The sequence below is a fragment of the Vipera ursinii genome (assembly GCF_947247035.1).
Source record: "Vipera ursinii genome assembly, chromosome: 1".
NCBI lineage: Eukaryota > Metazoa > Chordata > Lepidosauria > Squamata > Viperidae > Vipera > Vipera ursinii.
The window spans coordinates 22,205,311-22,229,720 of record NC_139512.1 but is presented as its reverse complement, the minus strand read 5'-3'; the positions used below and the strand labels follow the sequence as shown (position 1 = coordinate 22,229,720).

At 39.6% G+C, this 24,410-nt stretch overlaps 1 protein-coding gene across 1 annotated transcript; it reads left to right on the top strand.

Moving 5' to 3' along the window:
- The first annotated feature begins 4,953 nt into the window (after positions 1-4,953).
- Positions 4,954-24,305, top strand: CDKL1 (cyclin dependent kinase like 1). Its single transcript, XM_083349176.1, has 10 exons — positions 4,954-5,131; positions 9,277-9,563; positions 15,267-15,388; positions 18,313-18,385; positions 19,610-19,700; positions 20,436-20,636; positions 21,222-21,304; positions 21,937-21,993; positions 22,773-22,928; positions 23,259-24,305. Exons 2-10 carry the CDS (start codon positions 9,396-9,398, stop codon positions 23,358-23,360), a joined length of 1,053 nt encoding a protein of 350 aa, XP_083205302.1. The 5' UTR covers positions 4,954-5,131; positions 9,277-9,395; the 3' UTR covers positions 23,361-24,305.
- The last annotated feature ends 105 nt before the right edge of the window (positions 24,306-24,410 follow it).

Sequence of the window (24,410 nt, the reverse complement as noted above, 5' to 3'; positions counted from 1 at the left end):
TGTGTGCGTGTGTCCACGTCTTTCCACATAGATAAAATTCTCAATTTTGGATACAACATGCTCTGAATTCACATTTCAGGAAGAGTCCAGGAGATCCAATCTAGAACAGAATGAGTAGCATATATTGGCTTATATTGGAATCTCTGCTTTGTTGAGAACCTCAGGAATCTAACCTCAGGCCAGAAATGTTAGCCTCCATCTTCACTTGCTTGCTGTCAGCTGCCATGGACAGAGGGGGCAGGGGGGAGACTACAACGGCCAGTGTGGATTCAGTCTTTAATATTTTTTAGGTGTGTAAACATAAAATCATACATGCTTCCTGAACCATCAGAAGGGAGAATGGAATGCAGGTGGGTTGTACAATAACTATCATATTGAAATTGGCAAGAGGCCTTTCTATTCTACTTTTTAACTAATTGGAAAAGTAAGAAACTTTGGAAAGTAAGTATAATGGGTGAATGGATAATGGTGTTCATTAATGATTGCAACAGCCCTTACATAGGACGTACAGACAAAAGACTGGCAGAGCGCATCCATGAACACTAACTAGCAGTTGGAAGACATGAAAGCTTTTAATTTCACAACATATAGACAGATTTAACCATTGTTTCAATTGGGAAACTGACCATCTTAGACCAAGCGAAGTCCAAAAACACTCGGGAATTTATAGAAACTTGAAACTCTGACATTATCCATCAATAGATACATAAACATAAACAATATCTACATACTATGCACCACCAGATGGATTCGTAGCTGGCTGACTCGGTGTGTGGTCCTCAATGGAATTGCATCTACATGGAGGGAAGTGTGTAGTAGGGTGCCCCAGGGCTCTTCAACATCTTCATCAATGATTTGGAGCTGGCAGGAATAGCCAACACTCCAGAAGACAGGCTTAAGATACAGAAGGATCTTGACAGACTTAAACATTGGGCACTATCTAACAAAATGAAATTCAGTGGTGAAAAAAGTAAGGTTCTACATTTAGGCAAGAAAAACCAAATGCACAGGTATAGTATAGGTAGTACCTTGCTCAATAGTAGCAACTGAGAGGGATCTTGGAGCCCTAGTGGACAATCACTTAAATATGAGCCAGCAGTGTGCTGCAGCTGCCAAAAAAGCTAACACAGTGCTAGGCTGCATTAACAGAGGGATAGAATCAAGATTACGTGAAGTATTAACACCACTTTACAATGCCTTAGTAAGGCCACACTTGGAATACTGCATCCAGTTTTGGTCACCACAATGTAAAAAAGATGTTGAGACTCTGGAAAGAGTACAGAGAAGAGCAACAAAGATGATTAGTGGTCTGGAGGCTAAAACAGATAAGGAATGGCTGCTGGAATTGGGTACGTCTAGTTCAGGGGTAGGCAACCTCGGCTCTTTTACGACTCATGGACTTCAACTCCCAGAATTCCTGAGTCAGCTGACTCAGGAATTCTGGGAGTTGAAGTCTATGAGTCGTAAAAGAGCCGAGGTTGCCTACCCCTGAACTAGGTTGCCTACCCCTGGTCTAGTTTAATGAAGAGAAGGACAAGGGGGGACATGATGGCAGTGTTCCAATATGTCGGGTTGCCACAAAGAAGAGGGAGTCAATCTATTCTCCAAAGCACCTGAAGGCAGGACAAGAAGCAATGGATGGAAGCTAACCAAAGAGAGTAGCAACCTAGAAATAAGGAGAAATTTCCTGATAGTTAGAACAATTAATCAGTGGAACAACCTGCCTCCAGAAGTTGTGAATGCTCCATTACTGGAAGTTTCCAAGAAGAGGCTGGACAGCCATTTGTCTGAAATGGTATAGGGTTTCCATTATTATTATTATTATTATTATTATTATTATTATTATTATTATTATTATTATTATTATTATTATTATTATTATTTTATTATTTTATTATTATTATTATTTTATTATTTTATTATTATTATTTTATTATTTTATTATTATTTATTACGGTATTATTATTATTACAATCAACAAGCCAGATGTATCTCCAAGATTAGCATCAGACCAACAATCAAGTAAACAATAGGCCAATTAAGGAACTGCCAAACTAACAGTAAATGGCCCAACCAAAGAACCTCTAATACCATCCCAGGGCAAGTCACTATAATATAAACTGAGAGCAAACTCCACTCCTCACTAGCACTGATGATGTTACCTAGTTTGGGTAATAAAACTGCAAGAAAACAAGCAAGCTCAGAAAGCACCAAGGACCCCTCAAATAGGGTTTGCAGCAAGAGTTAGGCAGGTATGTAAGCTGCCACTTTGTGGGGTAAAGTGATCTCTGGAGAGAAGGTGGGGTGCAAAGGGAGGGAAAGTAAAAGGATCTAGTTCACAAGTGTCAAACTCATCGCATCACGTGATATGTCGCAACGTATTGCAACTTTTTTTGCATTGCCAGAGCTGGGGTGGGCGCAGCTTCTGTATGATGCAACCGGCCCACGGGCCGGCAGTTTGACACCCCTGGTCTAATTTCAATTAATATTTGAAAGGTTCTCAAGTAACAGAATTGAAATTGGGGCTTCTGTCTTTACCAAGACTGATTGCAAGACTAGATGTATCAAAGGTTACCGTATTGACCAGCAGTTCAGCTAATTTCCCAGATGTATTTGCATTGCTCGAAATACTTGCATGCAAAAATAAATTGCTTTCATGGGCATAAAATGGCTAGAGGGGATGTGACATCACCACACAAGTAACACAGATTACATACATTTGCACAAGAATGTTATAATGTGATTTCATCATGGCTTTTCATGGATACAGTAAAATTTTCATAAATTAGTTTCTGATTTATCTCAGCTGCCCATAGTCGTTGTGGAATTGGGCAACCTCAAAATTGGAATATTAGAATTTGGCTTTGGAGATATACTTGAAACAAGATTCTAGGCTGCAAGATGAGGGCTTTAAAAGGTCAAAGTAGTACCTGTAGAATGGTCAAGCATCCTCCCCATAAAAAAATTTGGAATGTTTTTGGACTGCCGATATCTGCTGGATTCATAGAAGTCAGTCACTTTTTTAGCCTAATCCACCTCTCTGGGTGGTGGTTGTAGGGGGAAATAAGAGAAAGGAATATTAGGTATATTTGCCACCTTGAATTATTTATAAAACAATAAAGCCTGTATAAAAATTTTAAAAAATGAAACCTGTGTTAAGAAACAGATGTGCCCCAATAAAACACATTCCATTCTAGCTAACTATAATAGCCTGGTGATTCAGTAAGAAGCTGAATCACCTATTCCTGTTTTAAGCAAGATTAAAATGGGCAAACCCAGCCACTGATGTTCAGATTTCACTTATGAAATTTGCTGGAAGTTCCAGACTTGTTAGCAAGGATTCAGACATTCATGTATGCCATTAACACAATGCAACAAGATAGCAGTTTCATGGTTTACTCAACGTAATTATTTGGGTTCATATGGCATTGGCTGATAAACTAGATGGGCTGGATTCACACTGGAGGCTATGTTAAGCCATGATTGGCTTGTTTCTTGATAAGTGTGTTGTAAAAGCCAATTTACTACTGTCTCATGTCTTCCATAGCAAAGCTCTTTATTAATAGGTTTGAAGTTATCATTCTGAAATCCTCACTATGCTTTTTACTAGGTTTGCACAACCCTTGAAACCATAGACTACATGACCCTGGTTTAGTTAACTATGTTGTGTGATTTCATCCCTGTGGTTAGTTGATGGATGAGTACAGAAAGTGGACACAGAAAATACATTAACCACAGGAGGGTTGTGAACGCAGGCTTCTCCAATTGCTTTCGGATTTGGTCAGTGGAGTGTCCTTTAAGTTTGAGACAAAGGAGTTTGCAATGGAAGGAACGCAAAGAAATGCATTTTTTGGCACACAGTATTTTGGCCTTCTTGGATAACAAAGAGAAAAAGTTCAGCACCTTTTAGTAGAAAAATGCGTCACCACGCATCAAAATGTATCGGGCGATACAGGCTTCAAAACAGAGCAAATCTATTTGTGTTTCTGAGCTCTCCTGTTCCTGTGTGAACCGCTAAGCGCCTCCACGAAGCAATGCCTCCCTCCTGTTGCAGAATTAAGAGACTCAGACCTCAGAATCAAAAGAAGTTTGTTTTATTTTGCGCACAAAAGGTTCAGATTAGAGAGCAAAGGCAATGTCTGAACCCCTTTCCAGGAAAGAAGCAGATACATTTATAGTCTTCAAAAGTCACAGAACACGGAAATGTAAATCATTAATTCTGATTGGTTACATGGATTCTAAGCCCCCTTCTAGCTCATCCCTAGCCCCCCCTTTTGCAGTGCGAAATTCTAGCTAAATATCTTGCAACCTTGTTTCTAACAATGGTCACAGGCCCCTTGCTAGCATCTAAGTTTCCTGTGCTACGTCTGTGGTTGGGTATAAGCGAGACATATGTGGTTAGCTGTAACTGAACTCTGTGACAGCTATCTCAAAGGTGCCCCAGGGGTGAATGTGTGGTCTGACATTTTCCATTTCCTGGTTCTTCTAACTAATACACGCATTACTCTCTATGCCAGGGGTCTTCAAACTTGGCCCTTTTATGACTTGTGGACTTCAACTCCCAGAATTCCTCAGCCAGCTTTGCTGGCTGAGGAATTCTGGGAGTTGAAGTCCACAAGTCATAAAAGGGCCAAGTTTGAAGACCCCTGCTCTATGCCTTACTTTAGTGTCCTACCTCACATTTATGACATACAGCATCCATAGGCATTATCTATATTTTCCCTTATGGCCTGCCTCCCTCCTGCTCCGTGGAGCACCTGCGTTATCCTCCCTCCTGACAGACAGAGCCACGACAAAGCGTCCAGCTTGCTGTTCAGGTGGCTGGACCGTCACCTTCGGTCGAGGAAAACGACGGCCTTCGGCCTCTTCCTACCCACGGTCCACCTCCAGGAGGCGGGCAGCGGCGAGAGCCGTCGCCTGCCCGCGCCGCCTTCTCCCCCCACCCTCTCTCGCCCGGGGGCCGCCCTGACTGGCAGGCAGTTCGGCGTCTGCGGCTGACGGCCCGGAGTGGCGCGCGAAGGAGTCGGGTCTGCGGCCCCATTTGCACGCCCGCGCAAGGAGGCGAGAAGCGGGGCGGCAGCTGCCAGGAGCCGCCGCCGAGCGGAATGAAAAGCGAAGCCTCGCACCGAGGGTGAGAACCGCTGGTGGGAGTCCTATCGCTCTCGGCGCCGGGCAAGGGTCTCTGAGGCACGGGCCAAGTGCGCGTCGGTCGAGCAGGGCTGCGCGGCTGAGCAGTTCCTTCTCGGCTGGGAGTTGAGAAGAACGCGCGCTTTCCTGTGGAGAATTCGAGAAGTCCCTATGCTAGGCTTGCGGGGCTAATGGAAGGGACAAGTACTTCTGAGGATGTGCAGAGGGCACCTTAGGGGTTAGCCCATTGCAAGAGGGAGAGAGGACATATTTAGTCCCTCGAGTGGGCTTCTTCCTGCTGTGAAAAGAAAAAAAAGGTTTGAATTGCCTCTGAGACAGTAACATTCGCCTCTTCCCCTGCTCCCCTCCCTCCCCCATGCCTGTCAGTGCTTCCTGGGTGTGCTGGAGCTCACATCTCTCCTTATCCCAAACGGGCTGCTTGCAAGCCTGAGGGAAACACTGCCAGAGGCTGTTGGATTGGTGAGGGTAGAGGGTGCATCCACAAGTGCTCTTTAGGACCCTCTCTGGGACCATCCCCACTCTGCCCTTCTCACACACTCTCTGGCACCATTATTCTCAGGGAGTTTCTTTTGCAGACAGGAGAGACAAGGAAGGGGGAAGCCAAAGCTGGGCCTTGTCCCTTTCCTTTCCTTTCCTTTCCTTTCCTTTCCTTTCCTTTCCTTTCCTTTCCTTTCCTTTCCTTTCCTTCCCTTCCCTTCCCTTCCCTTCCCTTCCCTTTCCTTTCCTTTCCTTTCCTTTCCTTTCCTTTCCTTTCCTTTCCTTTCCTTTCCTTTCCTTTCCTTTCCTTTCCTTTCCTTTCCTTTCCTTTCCTTTCCTTTCCTCCACAGAGAGGCAGGTATGTATTTTGCTATTGATGGGCTTGCCTAGCTGGCTGCAGCTCCCTGGCAACTTGCCTAAAGGTACTGAATTAAAATTTAATTTACAGATGGGCCTTTTTGCATGGGGAAAGTGGTCTGAAGACGCAGAGGCCACTGGAGCCTTCCAGCCATCGGTTTCAGATTGCACTAGAGGCGCTAGTATCCATCACTTTGGTGCCTTACAATCCTCACCCTCTTTTTTTTCCTCAAGTGTTTCTAATTCACAGGATAATGTTATCACTGCAGATTTTACAGCAAAAGTCCTCTCCTTTTTTTTTTTTAGACAAGGGGCCTTTCAGAATAGGGCATTCATACAACTTGTTGTTAGGAGAGTTGTATGCTTCCAATGCTGTAGTAGTGTCACCATGATCACAAAACGTCAGTTTGCCTCTGAGGAAGCTGATCCTATCACCCCTTCCTATCCTTCAGAGTGATCCCACTTCAGTATATCTTTGTCCTGGGATTGCGGGGTGGGGAAAAATAGGCGTGCCTTACTCAAAATACTAGCCTGCAGCTCCTAACCATTTTCATCTTCTAAGAATGCCTATGTGAGACCCAGAAATGTATTGGTAAAGGAAGATAACTCTAGACTTGTGCTTTGCCTTGCAGCATGCTCACATCTCTGCTTGAGTTAAAAGACGTTATAATAAAAATTGTTTGGTAGGGCAGGGAGCCTGGCAGGCGTCCAGGGGCACCTGAGAGCCCTCAGGCATCACGTTGGAGACCCAGAAGCATTATAGAATAACATAACTTGAAAAGAACTGTAAGGTTCTTTTAGCTTAAAGTCTAATTTCAACTAAATGTAGAGATGATCAGATTTCAAAAGAGGAATGGAGGTAAAGAGAACGTGGGGAAGGAGAAAGTAGGATGGGGAGAGTATGCATAAATAATGTCAGATAGCCTTATGTAGTTGTTCTGACAAGAATCCGAAAGGTTAAGCAGTAGATTAAAACAAAACTCTGTAAAATCCTGGCTTCTCAGATGAAATGTGATGAAGGGAAAAGAAAGTGGCTGAGCAGAAGTTGGAGTTCCAGAACTTGAGCACAGTGTGAAAGAACAAATAGAGCCAAGGGTTGAAGGAATTACAAACAGAAATAAATATATGGTGTTAAGCAGTGCTTTTTTTGTAAAAGAAAAAGGTGCCGGAACTCACACATGTCATACAACCTGCCTTGCCTACCCTACAAGGTTCCATCCAAAAAAGGTGCCGGAACTCCGTTCTGAGTGTTCTATGAGAAAAAAAGCCCTGGTGTTAAGAAAGATAGTCATGACTTTCCCAAGTCCTTGACTTATGACCATAACTGAAATTTCTGTGGCTAAGCAAGGCAGCTGCTAAGGGCGTCAGGCTCAATTTTATAACCTTGTTGCTGTGGTCATTAAGAGAATCACCACAGTTGTTCAGAGAATACACGGTTGTTAAGTGAATCTGGCTTCCCTGTTGATTTTGCTTGTTGGAAGCCAACTAGGAAAGTCACAAATAGTGAACATGTGACCCCAAGGACACTGCAACCAACATAAATACATGCTAGCTGTCAAGCACCCAGATTTTGAACACTAACCATGGGGATGCTGTACCAGTTGTAAATGCAAGGACTGGTTGACAACCATTTTTTCAGCACCATTGTAACTTCAAACAGTCACTGAATGTAAAGTAGTAAGTTTAGGACTATTTGATATGTTTTGTGGTGGAGCTAGGAAGTTTTATCCTGACATTTATCCTTATATTTCTATTCCATCATTTTCATTATTAAAAAGAATCTCGAAATGGGTTATAAGTCATTGCAAACAAGTTTAAAGTCATCATCATCCTCTTAAAAATAATTGTAAATAACTTTTAATCACTGTTAAATATGGAACAAAAAGTACTCGGGTTCCAATTTAACTGAAAGTCTGAAAATGTGCATCTTTTAAAAAAAAAGTTCAGTTTCAATTGTTAACTAAATAGGAACAGATTCTGTAATGGAGGTTTTTGTACTGGAAATGCCTTAGTTCAGGTCATTTTATTATGAATTGAGCAACTTCAAGAAGACATCTTTTGTAGATCTTTTTGTAGCTGATGGGCACCTACATATGGAAAAAGGTATCCCGGTCCCAAATTTATGACATGCTGTGTGAGACTGCAACCACTGTAGAGATAAATCTAATTAACAGAAAAGTAAAGGCTTCTTCACAAGGGATGCAGTGGCTCAGTGGGTTAGGACACTGAGCTTGTCAATCAGAAGGTCGGCAGTTTGGCGGGTCAAATCCTGAGTGCCGCATAACAAAGTGAGCACCTGTTACTCGTCCCAGCTTCTGCCAACCTAGCAGTTCGAAAGCACGTAAAAATGCAAGTAGAAAAATAGGGACCACTATGGTGGGAAGGTAACAGCGTTCCGTGTGCCTTTGGCGTCTAGTCATGCCGGCCACATGACCACGGAGATGTCCTCAGACAAGCGCTGGCTCTTCGGCTTTGAAACGGAGATGAGCACCGGCTCCTAGAGTCGGAAACGACTAGCACGCATGTGCGGGGGAACCTTTACCTTTTAAAGGCTTCTTCAAAGCATGCTTGACTCATGGGGGGGTCTACATTAATATGTCCATTTACAGAAGTAGTTTGGCACTGACTCCTCCTGGGTGGTTTCTTAGAGTTTCCCAGTACAGCTTCCTTTGTTAGGCTTTTCTGCAGGCCTCCTATCGAGACCTGACTCTGCTTCATTTTTTCAAGGTCATCCAAGATTGAACAGGGCCTATCAAGGTAATGACTAATTAGCCGAGAGAGAAAAATAAAGGTGAAGGGTTAGTTTATACATCACATTAATTCATAATACGTTTGCTGGTTTTAGAAGTCCAATGAAATGTGGGCACTGCCATGTTAAATAGAAACTTTTCCACAACAAACCACACTGTAATTTCAATCATTCCAGTTCATTTCAGTGGAACTGGTGGAGAAAAACTTCCTCCTTCATTAAATTCCATTTAACTTTTTCTAGCAAGAGGTTTTGGGAGCTTGCCCAGTGCTGTAGGGTAAATAGTAATGTATTTCAAGCAACAATGATGAAGCCACTTAAAAAGAGGTCTTTTTAAAAAAACAGAACTCCAATCTCTCCTCACCACCTGCTGGATTATCAGGAGTGAGGGATACTAGAGACATTCTTTTAAACATTCTTTTAAACATAGTAAATATAGGCTTGGATTGCTGGTCCATTAAAAAATCAGTATGATGTGGTTATGTCTCATGGATTCTATAGATGCTAAGTGTGGCTGCAACCATATTTTTACATTTGTCTTACAGGTTTAAGATGATTGTGGTCTTTTGCAACTTTTGAATCATTCAGATCCTCAAGAGACCATCTTACTCACCAAGTCTTGCTGACAGTGGATAACATCTTCAGAGATTCTTTTCTGTTAGCAATGGAGAAATATGAAAAAATCAGTAAGATTGGGGAAGGCTCCTATGGGGTTGTTTTCAAATGCCGGAATAAAGACACGGGGCAAATTGTTGCTATCAAAAAGTTCCTGGAATCTGAGGACGATCCTGTTATTAAAAAAATTGCACTTCGAGAGATTCGGATGTTAAAGGTAATGAATTGGAATCTGCTTATCAGAAACTTTATTTGATTAAACTGTCTATGTATATTCTTTTCTATACGTTTACAGTATTGTTTTTCCCCCTTGTAACTAATCCAATGGCCCATTTTATCCGAATATCACCATGCCTTTTATATCACAAATATATTGTTGGATATCTGCCTACGAGTCATCCAGCTTTTGGAAACTTATCTTTAAAATATATTTCATGGATCATTAACTACAGATAAAGTGCATGCACCATGCAATTGATGATAAATAGCCCAGATAAAAAGCTAAGAGAAGCAGTGGAAAGAGTGGATATGAATAAGATTATTTATTTCCTCAATTTAAATATCAAACGTGGATTATAGATTTAGAATGAACATATTTTAAGAATAGCGATTTTCATTGTTTTGTTCTGTACTGTTTTGAGGACTTTTAATCCTATAAGAAGATTAATAAATCTCTAATGTAAACATTAATTGTGATTAGGATAGTGGAAAACTGTTTTATTCCTTTCTTTTAAGCTTCTTGTGGTATTTAAGATTGGGGCCTTCTAAAAAATCAATTCATATAAATTCTTTACCTCATATATTCTCCCATAGGCTCAGTTCAGTTTACAATAATTTTTTATCGTATTTGTCTCTTGAGAGGTTCACAGCCTAAGAGTTATCTTAGGAAGAGAGTTTTTGGCTTTAGATATGTTTGTTAAACACTTGTCCACTTGTGTCTCTTGAAAGATTTTCTGATGTTATGAGAGCCAGAGAATTTTTTAGAAAAGCTTCTTACATAATGTCCTCCTGATACTGGGCCTATATATATTCCACTCCAAGTGAAGCAAAATAGCATATCAAGATAACCCCAATTCTGTAAGAGGAAAAAAATACTTCATTTTGTAATTGATGTAAATAATTGTGGACAATTGATTGAGATCTTACTTTTATTGGATTTATTCTGCTGGTTATATGTTATATATGCAATCTCTCTTCTGTTCTCCACAAATGTATCTCTGACTTTTGGTGGGGCAGTTCAGGAGTGCAAAAAAGGGCTTGGAAGACAGATATAGCTTATAGATTGCTTGTTGTTATCTTTGCTTGTTACCTCTGGCTTCTCTGCATTGTGCTATCTCACCAGCCATTTTCCTGGTTATTTAAACTCTTGTTTCTGGAACAAGAAAGGGGAAGAACATTTTAAATGAAAACTGATATTCTTATAGGAACTTATGAAGCATCTTTTTTCTAGTTAGCATTTGCACAAAATAAGTTAGAGTTTCTAGGAATTAATGGGCATGAATCATCCTTCCTACCTGAAAAGAATTATCCATACATTACTTTACACAATGTAAATTATTTTACATCAGCTTTGCAAGTCACTTGAGTCATTTGATATATGTATATTATATTAGAATATAATTATTACATTGCTTGAGGATGGTGGGAGTTGTAGTCTGCCACAACTACAGGGCTCTGGCTTGAGAAAGGTTGCTCTAGAACTAATCACTCAATCTTTTAGGCATATATTTAGAATTTTGAGAATGAATTTCAGGCTTTGTTGTTGTAAGAAAGACCAACCACAAAATACTGATTTAGGAGAAAGTAACTGTGATATTGCACTACCATCACCTTTTACCTTTCAGGATTATTGAATAATTGGATTGGAAGGGAACATGGAGGTCCTCTCGTTCAACTCCATACTCAAAGCAAAAATCTTCAGACCATCCCAGACAAATAGCTGGTTGAACATTGCTTGAAACCCCAAGTGTTGGAGCACCTACAAGTTCAGGAGGCTGGTTTTTCGACTGCTTCGTAACTCTCGTAGTCAGGAAATTCCTCTTAATTTTGAGTTTGGATAATAAGCTTCTCTTCCATAGTCCTTGTCTACCCACAGGCACTATAGAGAGTAAATGCATACCCTCTTTCCCTGCAATATATTACTATGCCCATCCCCCACCCAGCCTTCTCTTCCTTAGGCTAAACATTCCCAGTTCTACTAACCATGCATAATTTTGTACACCTCAATGGCTTCCCCTCATTTGCCTCTTTTTCTAGATTAAAGCACCCCAAATATAGCAATCTTTCCTTGTAGAAAAGCTGCTCCAGCCCTTTGATTATCTTGGTTGTCCTCTTCTAGATCCACTGTATCCCTTTCAAGTGCAGTGATCAAAACGGAATACAGTATTCCAGGTTCTATATCCCACTTATGGAACAATGAGTGCAATAATTACTTCCCTAGATCTCAGCCTTATGTATCTGTGTTGATGCAGCCCAAGATTGCATTGGCTCTTTTAACAGCTGCAGTACACAGCTGACTCATGCTTAATCTGTGTTCTATCAGGACACCCAGATCCTTTTCACAAGTACAGCCACTGAGCCAGATAGCGTCTGATTACCAAGTCCGTCTCAATGTATTTTTGCCTTTCTTTTCTTGATAGATATATAGTACTTCCCAAAACAGCACTTGGTGGTAGTCTGCTATTATTTTCATTTATATATGGCTATATGTGGTGCATGGAAGCTTTCCTGAAAATAAAGGGCAGTATCTTCTATTTTTTTTCTTAAAAGCCAAAGTAATCTTTAAAAATAGTTGAATAAATTCAGATGGGACATGGTTCAGTAATTTTGCAGTCAATATTAAACTGGTTTAATAAACCACAGTTCATAAACCACATTAAATTGTTTACAAGTTTAAAGTTGGAGTGGAAAACTAGCTGTTTTCCAAGATAAGTCCTTTAAAAGAACCATGATGTCCTCCTGGCTTTTGTTCCACATCTGGCAATTTGTCTTACGGGTGGAACAAAAGCAATAGAAAACAGTGTATATCAGTCAAAAGGTTATCCCCTGCATAATGCACCCAGCAATATGGAAAAATAACAGGAGGTAACAGCTGGGTGTTAGGTTAGTTGGAGAAAGTACTGTTGGATTAACATTGAGGAGATTCAAATAGACTTGACCTTATCAGCATTTCATTAAGTGCTGAAAACATGGCTGCAACCCTGGATTTTAGGCCAGGATGTAGAATGAGTTCATTCTGGTGTTCTGTTAATATATGTGTTGAATTCAGGGGTATTGGGGTATTTCAATTCCTTTCATTTTTAAAAATTATTATTATTGGTTATTCTACTGTTTATTAGCCATCCAGTATTGTGTGTTGAGTTGGCAGCCATATATATTTAAATAAAAAATAAATTTGGAAACCCAGTTTATCCACCCTAAGCCAGGAAAGTGCACTGAATGATTTTGCATAAGGACATAGTTGCTGTGAAGATAAAATTGTAGGAAGATGTATTATATACTCAGTGATATTGAACAGGAAAGGCAAAATGTAAATTTAATAAATACATAAGTAAATAATGGTAATCTGTTTTGCGATGAGCAGAAAGTCAGATGTTTGGAAGCCTGCTTTAAACAGGTAGTTTGGAAATGCCTTGAAGCTTGCCCCCAAATGTCCTTTACTGGCACTTTTCCTCTTGGTTTTGCTTAGTTTTCCTCTTTCCTGACTCACTTCTTGCTTTTCATACTGGGAAAAGCGAGGGACAAACACATCCTGCTCACTGTATGTGAAGGAACTCTGTCTGCTCATGTAAAAATGGGGTTGGGTGGTCTGAATGTCAATACTGGACCTGTTGATTATCTCCTCTCCCCCCCCCCGCAATAGGTATATTTAATCTTTTTAAAAATATCAATCCATCCATTTTATTAGTAATGCAGAGTTGAAATAAAATGAGCCTTGTGTGAAGAAAATGTCTTCTGGTCAATTCTGAGGGATAACAACCAGTTCTAACTCTCCAATCAGATCATATTGCCTTAAGCCTTTAGGCCCAGGGAAGATAACCAAATGTCCTGTAGACATTTTACAGTACAATTCCTCAATTCCTAAACTTTGAGTATGTTGTTGGCACAAGTGGATATTGTAATTCAAAGCCAATGAGGATATCAAGTTGCTTACTTCTCCGTGTGTGTGCTTTAACTCCATAGTAGTATTCAAATCTACCCTAGCTATCTGAAGAGATCCAGAAGTCTGATAAACTATTGTGGAAAGATTAATAGGGATTTCTAAAGCCCAGGAAGAAATTCAATAGTGGGGGCAGCAGTTTATGTCAGGAAAACAGGTGATAAATAGCTCTTGAAGGAACCAAGAAAGAGACGGGGAAGCAGAGTATCTCAGCAATTTGCACCATTCTTTGCCAATAGATCTGTGTGCTGAATTGTGTTGATTGAACAAGTGCAGGCCTGCTCTGCCGCCAGTTCTGAAAAACACTTTCTCAGTCAATAGTAACAGATTGTTTGTTTGCTAATTGGAGAATAGTGTGGGTTGAGATCTAATCCAGCGGGTGTGGGGAGACAGGATTCTTAATCCATCATTTTTCTGTGTTGTGTAAACACAGAAAGAACAAAGGCTTCAACAACACATTAGTCATTCAGATCATTCAGATTTAAGAGATTAAATGAGAGTGCCATTTACCTTGTCTGCCTTTAGGGTGCAAGTGTTGGGTTTGAAATATGTGAATATAAGGTTATCGATGGAAAAAAAGGCTGCTGATGATTATATATCAACTTTGGCATCAGAGGCAGGATGCATCTGGATCTTAGTTGCTGGGAGACCTGCCCTGCTTGTGAGTTTCCTTCCGTGGGAAACATGGTGCTGCCTGTATAGGCCTTTCATCCAATCCAGCACAACTTTTTATAAACTCTTATGAACATTGAAACCAGGAGACCCCATGGTGATATCTTGATATTTTAAAAATCTGAAACCACTATTTGTTACTGTTTTGCTGTGCTGTTGTTAAATCACTCTGTGTTGAGTTAGTACGACCACTGAAGCAAATGTGGGCAGCCCATAACCACATACTGCATCCATCATACATATTTGCCAAATCTCTAAAGCTTCACAACTTCATAATGTGGTTGTTGTTGTTTGTTGTGTCCGACCCATCGCAACCCTATGGACAAAAGCAACTGAAAATAATCATCACCAGCAAAAAGAATGATAAATGTCTAAGAAGAGAAGAACAGGACATTTGTAGCCCTCAACCTTGATCCCAAAGGATCCCACCATGTTCCCTAACCCAGGGTTTGGGCAAGAGCCAGTTCCTTCAAGATTCACTTAAAAACAAGACATGAGTAGGGGCTATCTTAGCTCTTCCAGGCTCAAACAAAGACAACATAGGGATTCATTTTAGCATTCAGATTATATTGCATGTAAGCATCCAATCAAAATTTAGGATTATATTTATGATCATCAGTTTTTATGATACTTTAAGAGGAAGGTTCATGCTTTGTGAAGTTTAGGGACGATGGAAAGGGAGAATGAAAATAATATGGGAGAGACAAAAGGCAAGAAAATTGCAGTTTAATATTAATGGCAATTATTTTATTTTTGTTTTGATTGAAAAGCAGAACCAAATGGTTATCTAAAAGGTTATGGGAAGAGATTAGTCTTAAACAAATAAATAAATAAAATTAAGGACAATGTTTAACTGAAGAGAACATAATTTATTTATTTTTTAGATACTTTGAGGCACGGTGAGCCATAAGGCAAAGAGCCATCTGGAAGCTGAAATAGAAACATGAAATTCTGAGCAATGACTCTTGACCTTTTTGCTTAATAGGGTGACTATGTTTTAGAATTAGACCATGTTTTAGAATGCTGATACAACAGCTTTATTTTTGTCAGCTGAACCTGCTTCACAAATGTTATGTGATGCTTTTTTAGCAACTGAAGCATCCCAATTTGGTCAATCTTCTGGAGGTCTTCCGGAGGAAACGAAAGCTTCACTTGGTCTTTGAATATTGTGACCATACGGTCCTTCATGAGCTTGACAAGAATCCACGTGGGTAAGTTGGCAACTCATGAAATTCATAGAAAGAGAGCAGTTATAATGTCTACACCTTCTGCAGACTTTTCTTTCTAGATGTAACAGATCTGCAACCATCAATCTTGAAGGGGGGAAAAAGGCCTCTGTGTGGTTGTCATGGATTAAGGCATGCTTGTAAAAGAATGGTTTGAGAGCTTGCTGTGGGCTCTTGCAAAGGAGATAATGTGGCTGAGATGGGAGCATGTATTCTAGAGAAAGGAAATAATTCTTCTTTACATGTTTAAACTGATAATTGCTGAAAAGATTTCTTCTGCCTCAAAGGCTATTGCAAATCATGCAATTTTTGAGAAAGCCAACCCTTGACCATTTATTTTAAAAGCCTGATTTTTGATATTTGTTTTAAACCTAGCACAATAGACACAGATACTAAAGTGTTGGTTTAAATGTATGATCAGACCTTGGAAAGATTGTCATTTTTCCTACCGTGGAAATTGATTGATTTGGAAAATGTTGCTGGCAGCTTGCTGCCTTTGTAACAGCTCTTAAAGAGGCTGCTCAGTTCTTTTCAAGAATCATAAAAGGGACAGCATTAGGGCACTTCTACATGAGTCTCTGTGCCAGTTTGAAAGCAGCTCGAGATCAATTAGAATAGAATAGAATAATAACTTTATTGTCATGTTGAATGTATACTAATCGGCATACATTAAAATGAGATTTCATTGCATTCAGCTCTCAAAGGGTCACCACCTCCAATATACACTACATAAATATGACAAAAATAAATAAATAAACTTGATATTATGACATCAACTATGTTGGAAAGCTGCTTTACTATATTTCTGGCTCTGTCGCAGTGGCTTTGAAATGGCAACAAAGATATTAATTTGATTTAGAAGGCCACCGTATTACAAAATTACTTTGGTTAGTTTACATAATTAGAAGAGAAAAACATTTTAAAAAGTGAGATTAAAAAACATCTTCAGATAAAAATCACTTGGAACCTAAAATACTGCATAAAACCTGCCGGGACTCACAAACAGCCTAACTCCAAACCTGAGAGAAAAGCTGGATTGTAAAAAATTGCAGATCCCTTGCAAAGTGGAGCCATGTGACTCTCTGGTTGGCTGTTGTTCCTAAGAGCTTCCAGGATGCCACTAAATGGCACTGTTTAATGGTGGGGACCCAGAGCACCCTCACTTTGCCCAATTGTACTGATTGGGTGAAAACCATGGAAGACAGATAACCAGGACTATACCTTGAAGGATTTTACAACTGACAAGTGTGGACCCAGAAGCCAACTGGCAGCCAGTAAACTTACAAAGCAGTAATGACCCATGGGTGTATTGAGGTGTACCCATAACTGCCCTTGCTGCTTCTTTGGGACCAACTGTACCTTCCAGATGGCCTTCAAGGGCAGCCCATTGCAATTGTCCAGTCATGAGATGACTAGGACGTGAGTGACCATCTGAAAGGTCTCCTGTTTCAGGAATGGGCACAATGGGTTCACAACCTGTGCAAAGGCCCTCCTAGCCACAGCTGCCACCTGATTTTCAAGCAATGGTTGTGAACCAGTGAGAAGCCTTAAGCTGTGCACTGGTCTCAAATGGGGAAGTGCCACCGCATCCAAAGCAAAATGTGAAAAATTCTGAGATCCAGAGGCTCATAACAGCTATAGCTACTCAATCTGAGCATAGCCTCCGGGCACAACTAGGCTTTTTGTTACAATGCATTAGATCTGTGCATTAGCTCTTGTAGATAGTCAGTTTCTTAAATACCAATCAATAACTGTTTAGTTTTAATTTTACTTCATGCTAGAATGGCATATTAATGCTGTTCTTTTAGATAATTGTGAGCATCCCAGAGTCATTTGCAGAGATGGGCAGCTATAAAAATCAATCACACAAACGTTTACCATTTGCTGCAGATATATAAGATTCTTGTAGAGTCTATACTAGAATAGAAAGGGCAATCAAACAATTAGAGGATTAGGGCGATTCCTCTCTCAAGGAAAGCCTATACAGTATTTGGAGTGTTTGGCTCAGAAAGTAGGTAAGACAACATAACAAAAGTATAAATCAGGCATGACATAGGAAATGGGAACTTAATTTTTTTCTGCTTTGACAGTAAGAACTAGAGGCCAACCATTAATTCTAAATGGTTAAGGCTCCAGACTAGAAGTAGGAGACTCTGAGTTCCAGTCTCACCTCAGCCATGAAAGCCAACAGGGTGACCTTGGGCCAATCACTGCCTCTCAACCCAACTCACCTCACAGGGTTGTTTTGTGGGGAAAATAGGAGGAGGAAAGTGTTGAATATATTTGCCGCCTTGAAGGCAGGATATAAATAAATAGATAATAAATATAAATGCAGGGAGAGTCAGAATATTAAAAAGGAAGTACTTTACGGTATATAATGGTATGGTTTTAAAATTGATTGCATACAAAAATTTCATGTAATAGTTATGGTTTTGAAAAGACACTGAGCAAATTCATAGAGGAATAAGCTACATGTTACTTTTGGAATGAAAGGTAGTATATTTGAAATACCTAAAATGTTACATCTGGTCCATGCCTTTGAGCATTGGGATATATTTGCTGAATCATTTTCATCTAGCCCTGAATCTTATTTTCTCGTATATAAATATTTTACTGGTTTATGAATTTTAGTGTAAAATATTTGTGAAATATTTTTAAATACTTAAAGGAGAATAAAAGTATTTAAGTAGCTGCATCTGGGAATTGTTTTCCTTCATTTCTTATTTGTACTCCAGTTTGCTTCCTGCTTGTTCTTATTTTAATCCATAAATCTATTTTAAAAACCCACACTGAATATTCTAAATAGTTTCCCCCCGATTTATATGTTATGTGTATGTGGAAATCATCTAGGAAAGATATTGAATTCTATACACCCTATTTTTGCTGCTTTTCCATTTCTTTCCGTCCAGGGTCCCAGAACATCTTGTGAAAAGCATAACTTGGCAAACTCTCCAAGCAGTGAATTTTTGTCACAAACACAATGTAAGTCATCCCATTCCCACATTGCACTCACTGTACCAGTGTTTTTGCAGAGCTGCAGACTTTGAGCTTACCAAATTGAAGAAGTATTTGTATTTCCACATTGCATGTTGTATTTCCATGTACCTCCACGTTGAAGAAAAAGGTCTAAATCTTCACCTCTTAATGTATAATTGCGATAATTATCTCAAGAGTGGATCAGCTAGATATAAAACTGTTTACCACATTTAAATCATTTTTAGAGAAATGTTTTCATTGGGGATGGCTGATTTGTCTCCATTTTTGACATTTTACTAAAAATGTCCTGCTTCCATGGTAAATTTCTCATCACTTAATAGAGAGGTCGGCAACTTTTTCAGGTTGGTAATTTTTTAAAAAATTATTTTAATGCAAAAGATTGTAAGATTTGGTGAGTCCAAGTATTTTGGTTATTTTTAATTTTTGAACAGGTGGGGAAGTAATAACTAGCATGTTGCTGCCTCTTACCCTAGAAAAATCTTCCACAAGTTGATAACTTTAATAGGGATTGTTCTTCCAGATTGTTCTGTCAGGAAATTTCTCCTTAGTTTTAGGTTGCTTCTCTTCTTGATTAGTTTCCATCCATTGCTTCTTGTCCTGCTTTCAGGTGCTTTGGAGAATAGCTTGACTCCTTCTTCTCTGTGGCAACCCCTGAGATACTGGAACACTGCTAACATGTCACCCCTAGTCCTTCTCTTCATTAAATCTAGACATACCCATTTCCAGCAACCGTTCCTTATGTTTTAGACTCCAGTCCCCTGATCATCTTTGTTGCTCTTCTCTGTACTCTTTCTAGAGCAGGCATGTCAAACTGCCAGCCCATGGGCTGGACGCATCATGCTGAAACTGCGCCCACCCCATTGCCAGCAATGGGGGGAAAGTCGCAATATGTTGCACAACGTCGCGAGTTTGACATGCCTGTTCTAGAGTCTCAACATCTTTTTTACATTGTGGTGACTAAAACTGGAGCAGTATTCCAGTGCGACTAGGATATATTTCTTATATGTCTTGTATTTTCTCCACAAATGAAACAGGGTTGCTGTTGTTTATCTCTTAGCAATCATACTTCATAAAAAAGTGAGAAGGCCATATTGTCTCAAGTGTTAGATCTCAAGACTAGACTGCCAGGTATCTGTGCCTGAGATTAATAAAATGATGCATTGTATTTTCTCCTTGAGTTTGTCAATATGTCTCTCTTTCTATGTCTAGTGCATACACAGAGATGTAAAACCGGAGAACATTCTCATAACGAAGCATTTTGTCATTAAGCTCTGTGATTTTGGATTTGCTCGCATCTTAAGTAAGTTTATTATATGAAATTCAGTCCTTTTTCACTAGGGCAGAAGGCAGAGATCCTGCAACAAATACATGAATGTATGATTTTTTCCCCCTGTTTGATCCTTTTACTAATATTTTTCTTAATGGATGAAAGGATGAAAACAGCAAAGTTGCTTTTTAAATTTTGTTAAGCAGTTAATTAATTGAAAGTAATTACCTTTGTATTTATCCTTTATCCTACTTTGATACTCATTTTAGAAAGAGTAAAAATGTAAGAGGACTGGAAAACATGACTTAATGAAATCTATAGAAACACCAGAACATACAGATATACAAAATCAAATGCAGCTTTGATCTCTATGTTAGAGACAGTACAGATGTTTGTTCCTAGTTCTACAGAAGTCACTTACATAAATTATATTTTTGCAGCTAAGTGCATGTTTTTTGGAAGTACACGAACCACAAAGCAATCCAACTGAATCATAACAATATTCATTGAAAGACAAAATAAGATGATCAAAACAAGAGGTGTTACTTTTACTTTTTCTAAAAATGAATGCCAAAGTTTGTAAACAAGAGCAGGTTTGCTTCTTTTAGAGCAATGGAGAATGAACCTTACCATATATTGTTTGTAATTCATTTATTATTTATAAATATCCTTTTATTTCCTTTACCCTTGAAAGGAAGATCGAGAGAGTGTTTTTAGCCCACTAATTGGTGCTTCTGTTTCTGCAATCCTTTCCTCAACTCCTTTTAGCTGGGCCCTGTGACTACTATACAGATTATGTGGCTACCAGGTGGTATCGTTCTCCTGAGCTCCTTGTAGGTGATACTCAATATGGCCCTCCTGTGGATGTCTGGGCTATAGGCTGTGTCTTTGCTGAACTGCTTTCTGGCATCCCTCTCTGGCCTGGAAAGTCTGATGTGGATCAACTTTACTTAATCAGGAGAACATTAGGTAAGTGAAGGTTACTGAGAAACAGAGATACTTCTAAGTTGGCTATTGTTTCTTCCCTCCTCCTCACTCCCCCCCCCACCTCTCGGGTGTCCATGTGAAGTTTGACTGTCTCCTGTGTAAACACCCTGGAGGAACATGACATGTTGCATTGAGTCATGGGACTATTTTAATTGAAGTCAGTTTTTGTATATGTTCATCAACTTTCCTCAGCATGGTACTTGGGAGAGGGGGAAGAGAGACTATTTAAGGCATCCTTGTTGCCACCACCCCAAGTCAAGGGTTGTTTACATTTAAATAACCTTTACCAACCTGAGGCCTTTAAAGGAAAGAAAAGCAAAGCCAAAATCCAGCCCATTTTAAAGTGAAAGAGGCAGAGGGAGGGGGGGAATCAGCAAAATTGAAGAAAATACTTTTTTTTTGCCAGTCCTATAGACGAGTGTTTGGCTGGTTACCTAGGCACCCATGTTTCTGAGTCAAGCCATTCTTCTCTCCCGTCTTCTGCTCCTGTTGCAAACCCCACACAGGATGAGGCCTTGGTGATGCAAATGTTTTAAACTGACCGCACTGTTTGATTCTTGTTCAAAGGTGATCTCATTCCCAGGCATCAGCAAGTCTTCAGCACAAACCAGTTCTTCAGTGGGGTGAGGATACCCGATCCAGAAAGCATGGTGAGAGTTGTCCTCCTCAGTGGTCTTACACAAGCATAGCACCGTATCACCACTGGAGCAGACTTATTAGGGTGGCAAAAATGTGGATGACCAACAGATGCCAGCAGAGAGAGAAAAAAAGCTGTAGCTGGCAGCCCAGACACAATAGCCTGAGAAAACTGAGCTAGCTTGCAAGCGTTTTCTCCTCTTTTCAGTGCAAGAAGCAGTGATTTTGAAGGACCAGAAAATATTGCTTTTACAGATTAGCTATTTAGAGACCCAGGACATTGCTTGGTTACCAATTGTTGCCTAAAAAGAATGGTTCTCTCTTGGATTGACTCTAGAGAGGCATGTAACTAGGTGCAGTCTGGAGATCAACACCCAAATTGGTTTCTAGGAGAGGGGAAGGATTGCAATTGGAAACAGAAAGGAAAGCTGCAGACTGCAGGACTTATGATAAAAAGCTGCAAAGCAGAAGAGCCAATTTATCGCTTTAATTCTCTCATCTGTCCTGGGAACACATTCTGTTAAAAGAAAAGTGCATTTTTGTTTTGTTTTTCTTTGTTGTTATAGGAATACAGTGGGGTGGGGTGGGGATCCTCAATGACTGTGAAGAAGATTCTGCTAATATTTATTTTTCCTTATTTAACCAGGAGCCTCTAGAAATGAAATTCCCCACTATTTCTTATGCTGCTCTGGCATTTATGAAGGTGAGGAAAATATCTTGATCTTCGTAGTCATTTATTGGAGCTCATAAATACAGTACCATCTCGTATGAGTGACCTTCAGATTTAATGCAATTATTCCTTACATAGCAATCTTCAAACTTACTGCAAATTATCCCCCAAAATTCTCGTTAGATGGTTAATAAGGAAGATAGTAGGGGGTGGAAACTGCAAGGATCAAAATCAAGGTTTCAAACGGAATATTTAGATGTGATGCACTTTTTGTCTCAGCAAAACACTGAAACATAGTGTGACGACAAACTGTTGTTGAAATGCAACCCATTCTTGTTTGCGCTGAATGGGGTTTTGGCAGTTGTACTTCAGCAACAAGTACAATTAGACTTGCAGAAGCAAGACAAATCTAACCAAGCACACATTTCTGAAGCACCTAGAAAAAAGCTGGATAGGTTGGCTGATGGTAGGAGCAAGACGCAAAGAAATGAGTCTCTTCCATTTTCAAGCCTAATGTGTGACTTTGAGAATGGAAATCTCATATTACCCTGAAAATATATATTTTTCCTAACATGGGTGAAAATGTGAAAATAATATTTGTTGGAATGTGTTCCTCTTTGGAAATAAATAACTTGCTTGTTATTTATTGATCGCATTCTTTGTAACATGGGTTCTGTTGATGCTTGTGCCTGAAATGTAATCGTTTTACTCTCTGCAAAGAGAAATGCACTTCGTTTTCCTGAATGCTCTTTTGAATCCATAATTACATGTTAGTCGGTATGCATTTCGGTCTCCTGCTTGTGTTGTCTCAGGGTTGTCTCCATATGGATCCCACTGAAAGGCTGACCTGTGAACAGCTCCTTCAGCATCCTTATTTTGATAGCATTCGGGAGGCAGAACTTGGGAGGGAACGAGAAAGATCCATTACACGGAAACCAAACCGGCCTCCGCGAAGGCACATGCCTGGGGTAAGACACACTAGGGAATGCAAACCACAGGAAGTGAGACCCCTCCCCCCTTGTTTGTGACTGTTACCTCACCTGTTCTATTTATTCCAATGTTTAAGACAATTTACCATTAAAAAAAATTAAAACCAAAATGAAAATCTGTGTTTAGAATAATTAGCATGGGTAAAAACTTTCAGAAGCCATCTGCTTTTACCATTTTCCTATATACTAGAGGAGTAGGGAGGATTCTGCTGTTGAACTTTTCTGAGAAACGTGCATTGAAATAGGCTAAAATGAAGGGCATACGCATGTCCTCCCAATTATAATTTATACTTTATCTTTCATCTACAGTATCTGCCCCAATTAACCAGCAGCAACATTTTACCTGCTTTGGATAACAAGAAGTACTACTGTGGAACAAGAAAACTCAACTACCGTTTCCCAAACATCTAAAAAAAAATGGGGGGAAGCAATTGTCACAGCTAGTCCTTTCTGTGTCTTCTTGTGTTCCTAACCATGGAAGAAACTCGGAAGACAATCACAGTATTTACACTTGCAGAAGCTAAAGCAAACCTCAACGTTCTGGTTGAAAAGTGACAAACCTTGGAAAGGAAATATCTACTGAACGCGCGCGTGCATGCGCGCCCACACAAAACGTGTCAACAAAAGGTTGAAAATAATTTATCAAAGTTCAGTAGGAAAATGCCCTTTGGGCTTCTTGTAAAAATTGTATCTCTAATTATCAAGCCTTTGTAATTTATACTTTGTGAGGCAAGAATTCTTGCTTCTGCTGCAGCGGGAATTGGTGGAGGGGACCCATACACGCCAAATATATTTCATTCACAAAATCCCCTTGTGTCAAAGCAAGAAAGAACCCTTGGCCTTATACTAGATATGTAGCTAGTTTCCTTGGCAGGCTGAACCTGCAGGTTCTTTGTGCAAGGAGAGGGAGGGGTGGCTTTGGAGGTTACAGACGGGAACCAGAAATGTCTGGGTTCTAACTTTTTTCCTTTTTCGCTGTTTTCGCAACAAAATGAATAAAATGTAAACAAGCTCTTTAATTAAACATTTTGTTTCTTTAAATTTTAGTCAATATTATTTTTACTAGAAAAGCTAGAAATAAAATAAAATTATAATATGTATTTTTCTTCACAGGACTCATTTAATATATTAAATATGCTCTCCAACATATTTTAAAGGCCACTTTCTATCTAAACAAGAATCAGAGAAATGATGTGGCCTCTGATGTTGAGCATCAGAAATCTCAGTATCATTAGTTATGCTGTATTTCTTATTGTGGGTTAGCATCCTCAAATTCCCACATTATTTATAATAGGAAAGGAATGTTCCTCCAAAAGCTGATTCACAACACTTTTAATTATGACTGTAGGGGCCAGCAATCTCTATTATTTACCCCATAGTGTCAACTTTTCCCATGAAAACATAAAAGACCCTTAAGGACAGAGACTTATTTCTCATCTTTTCCATACATTCTGGGATTCT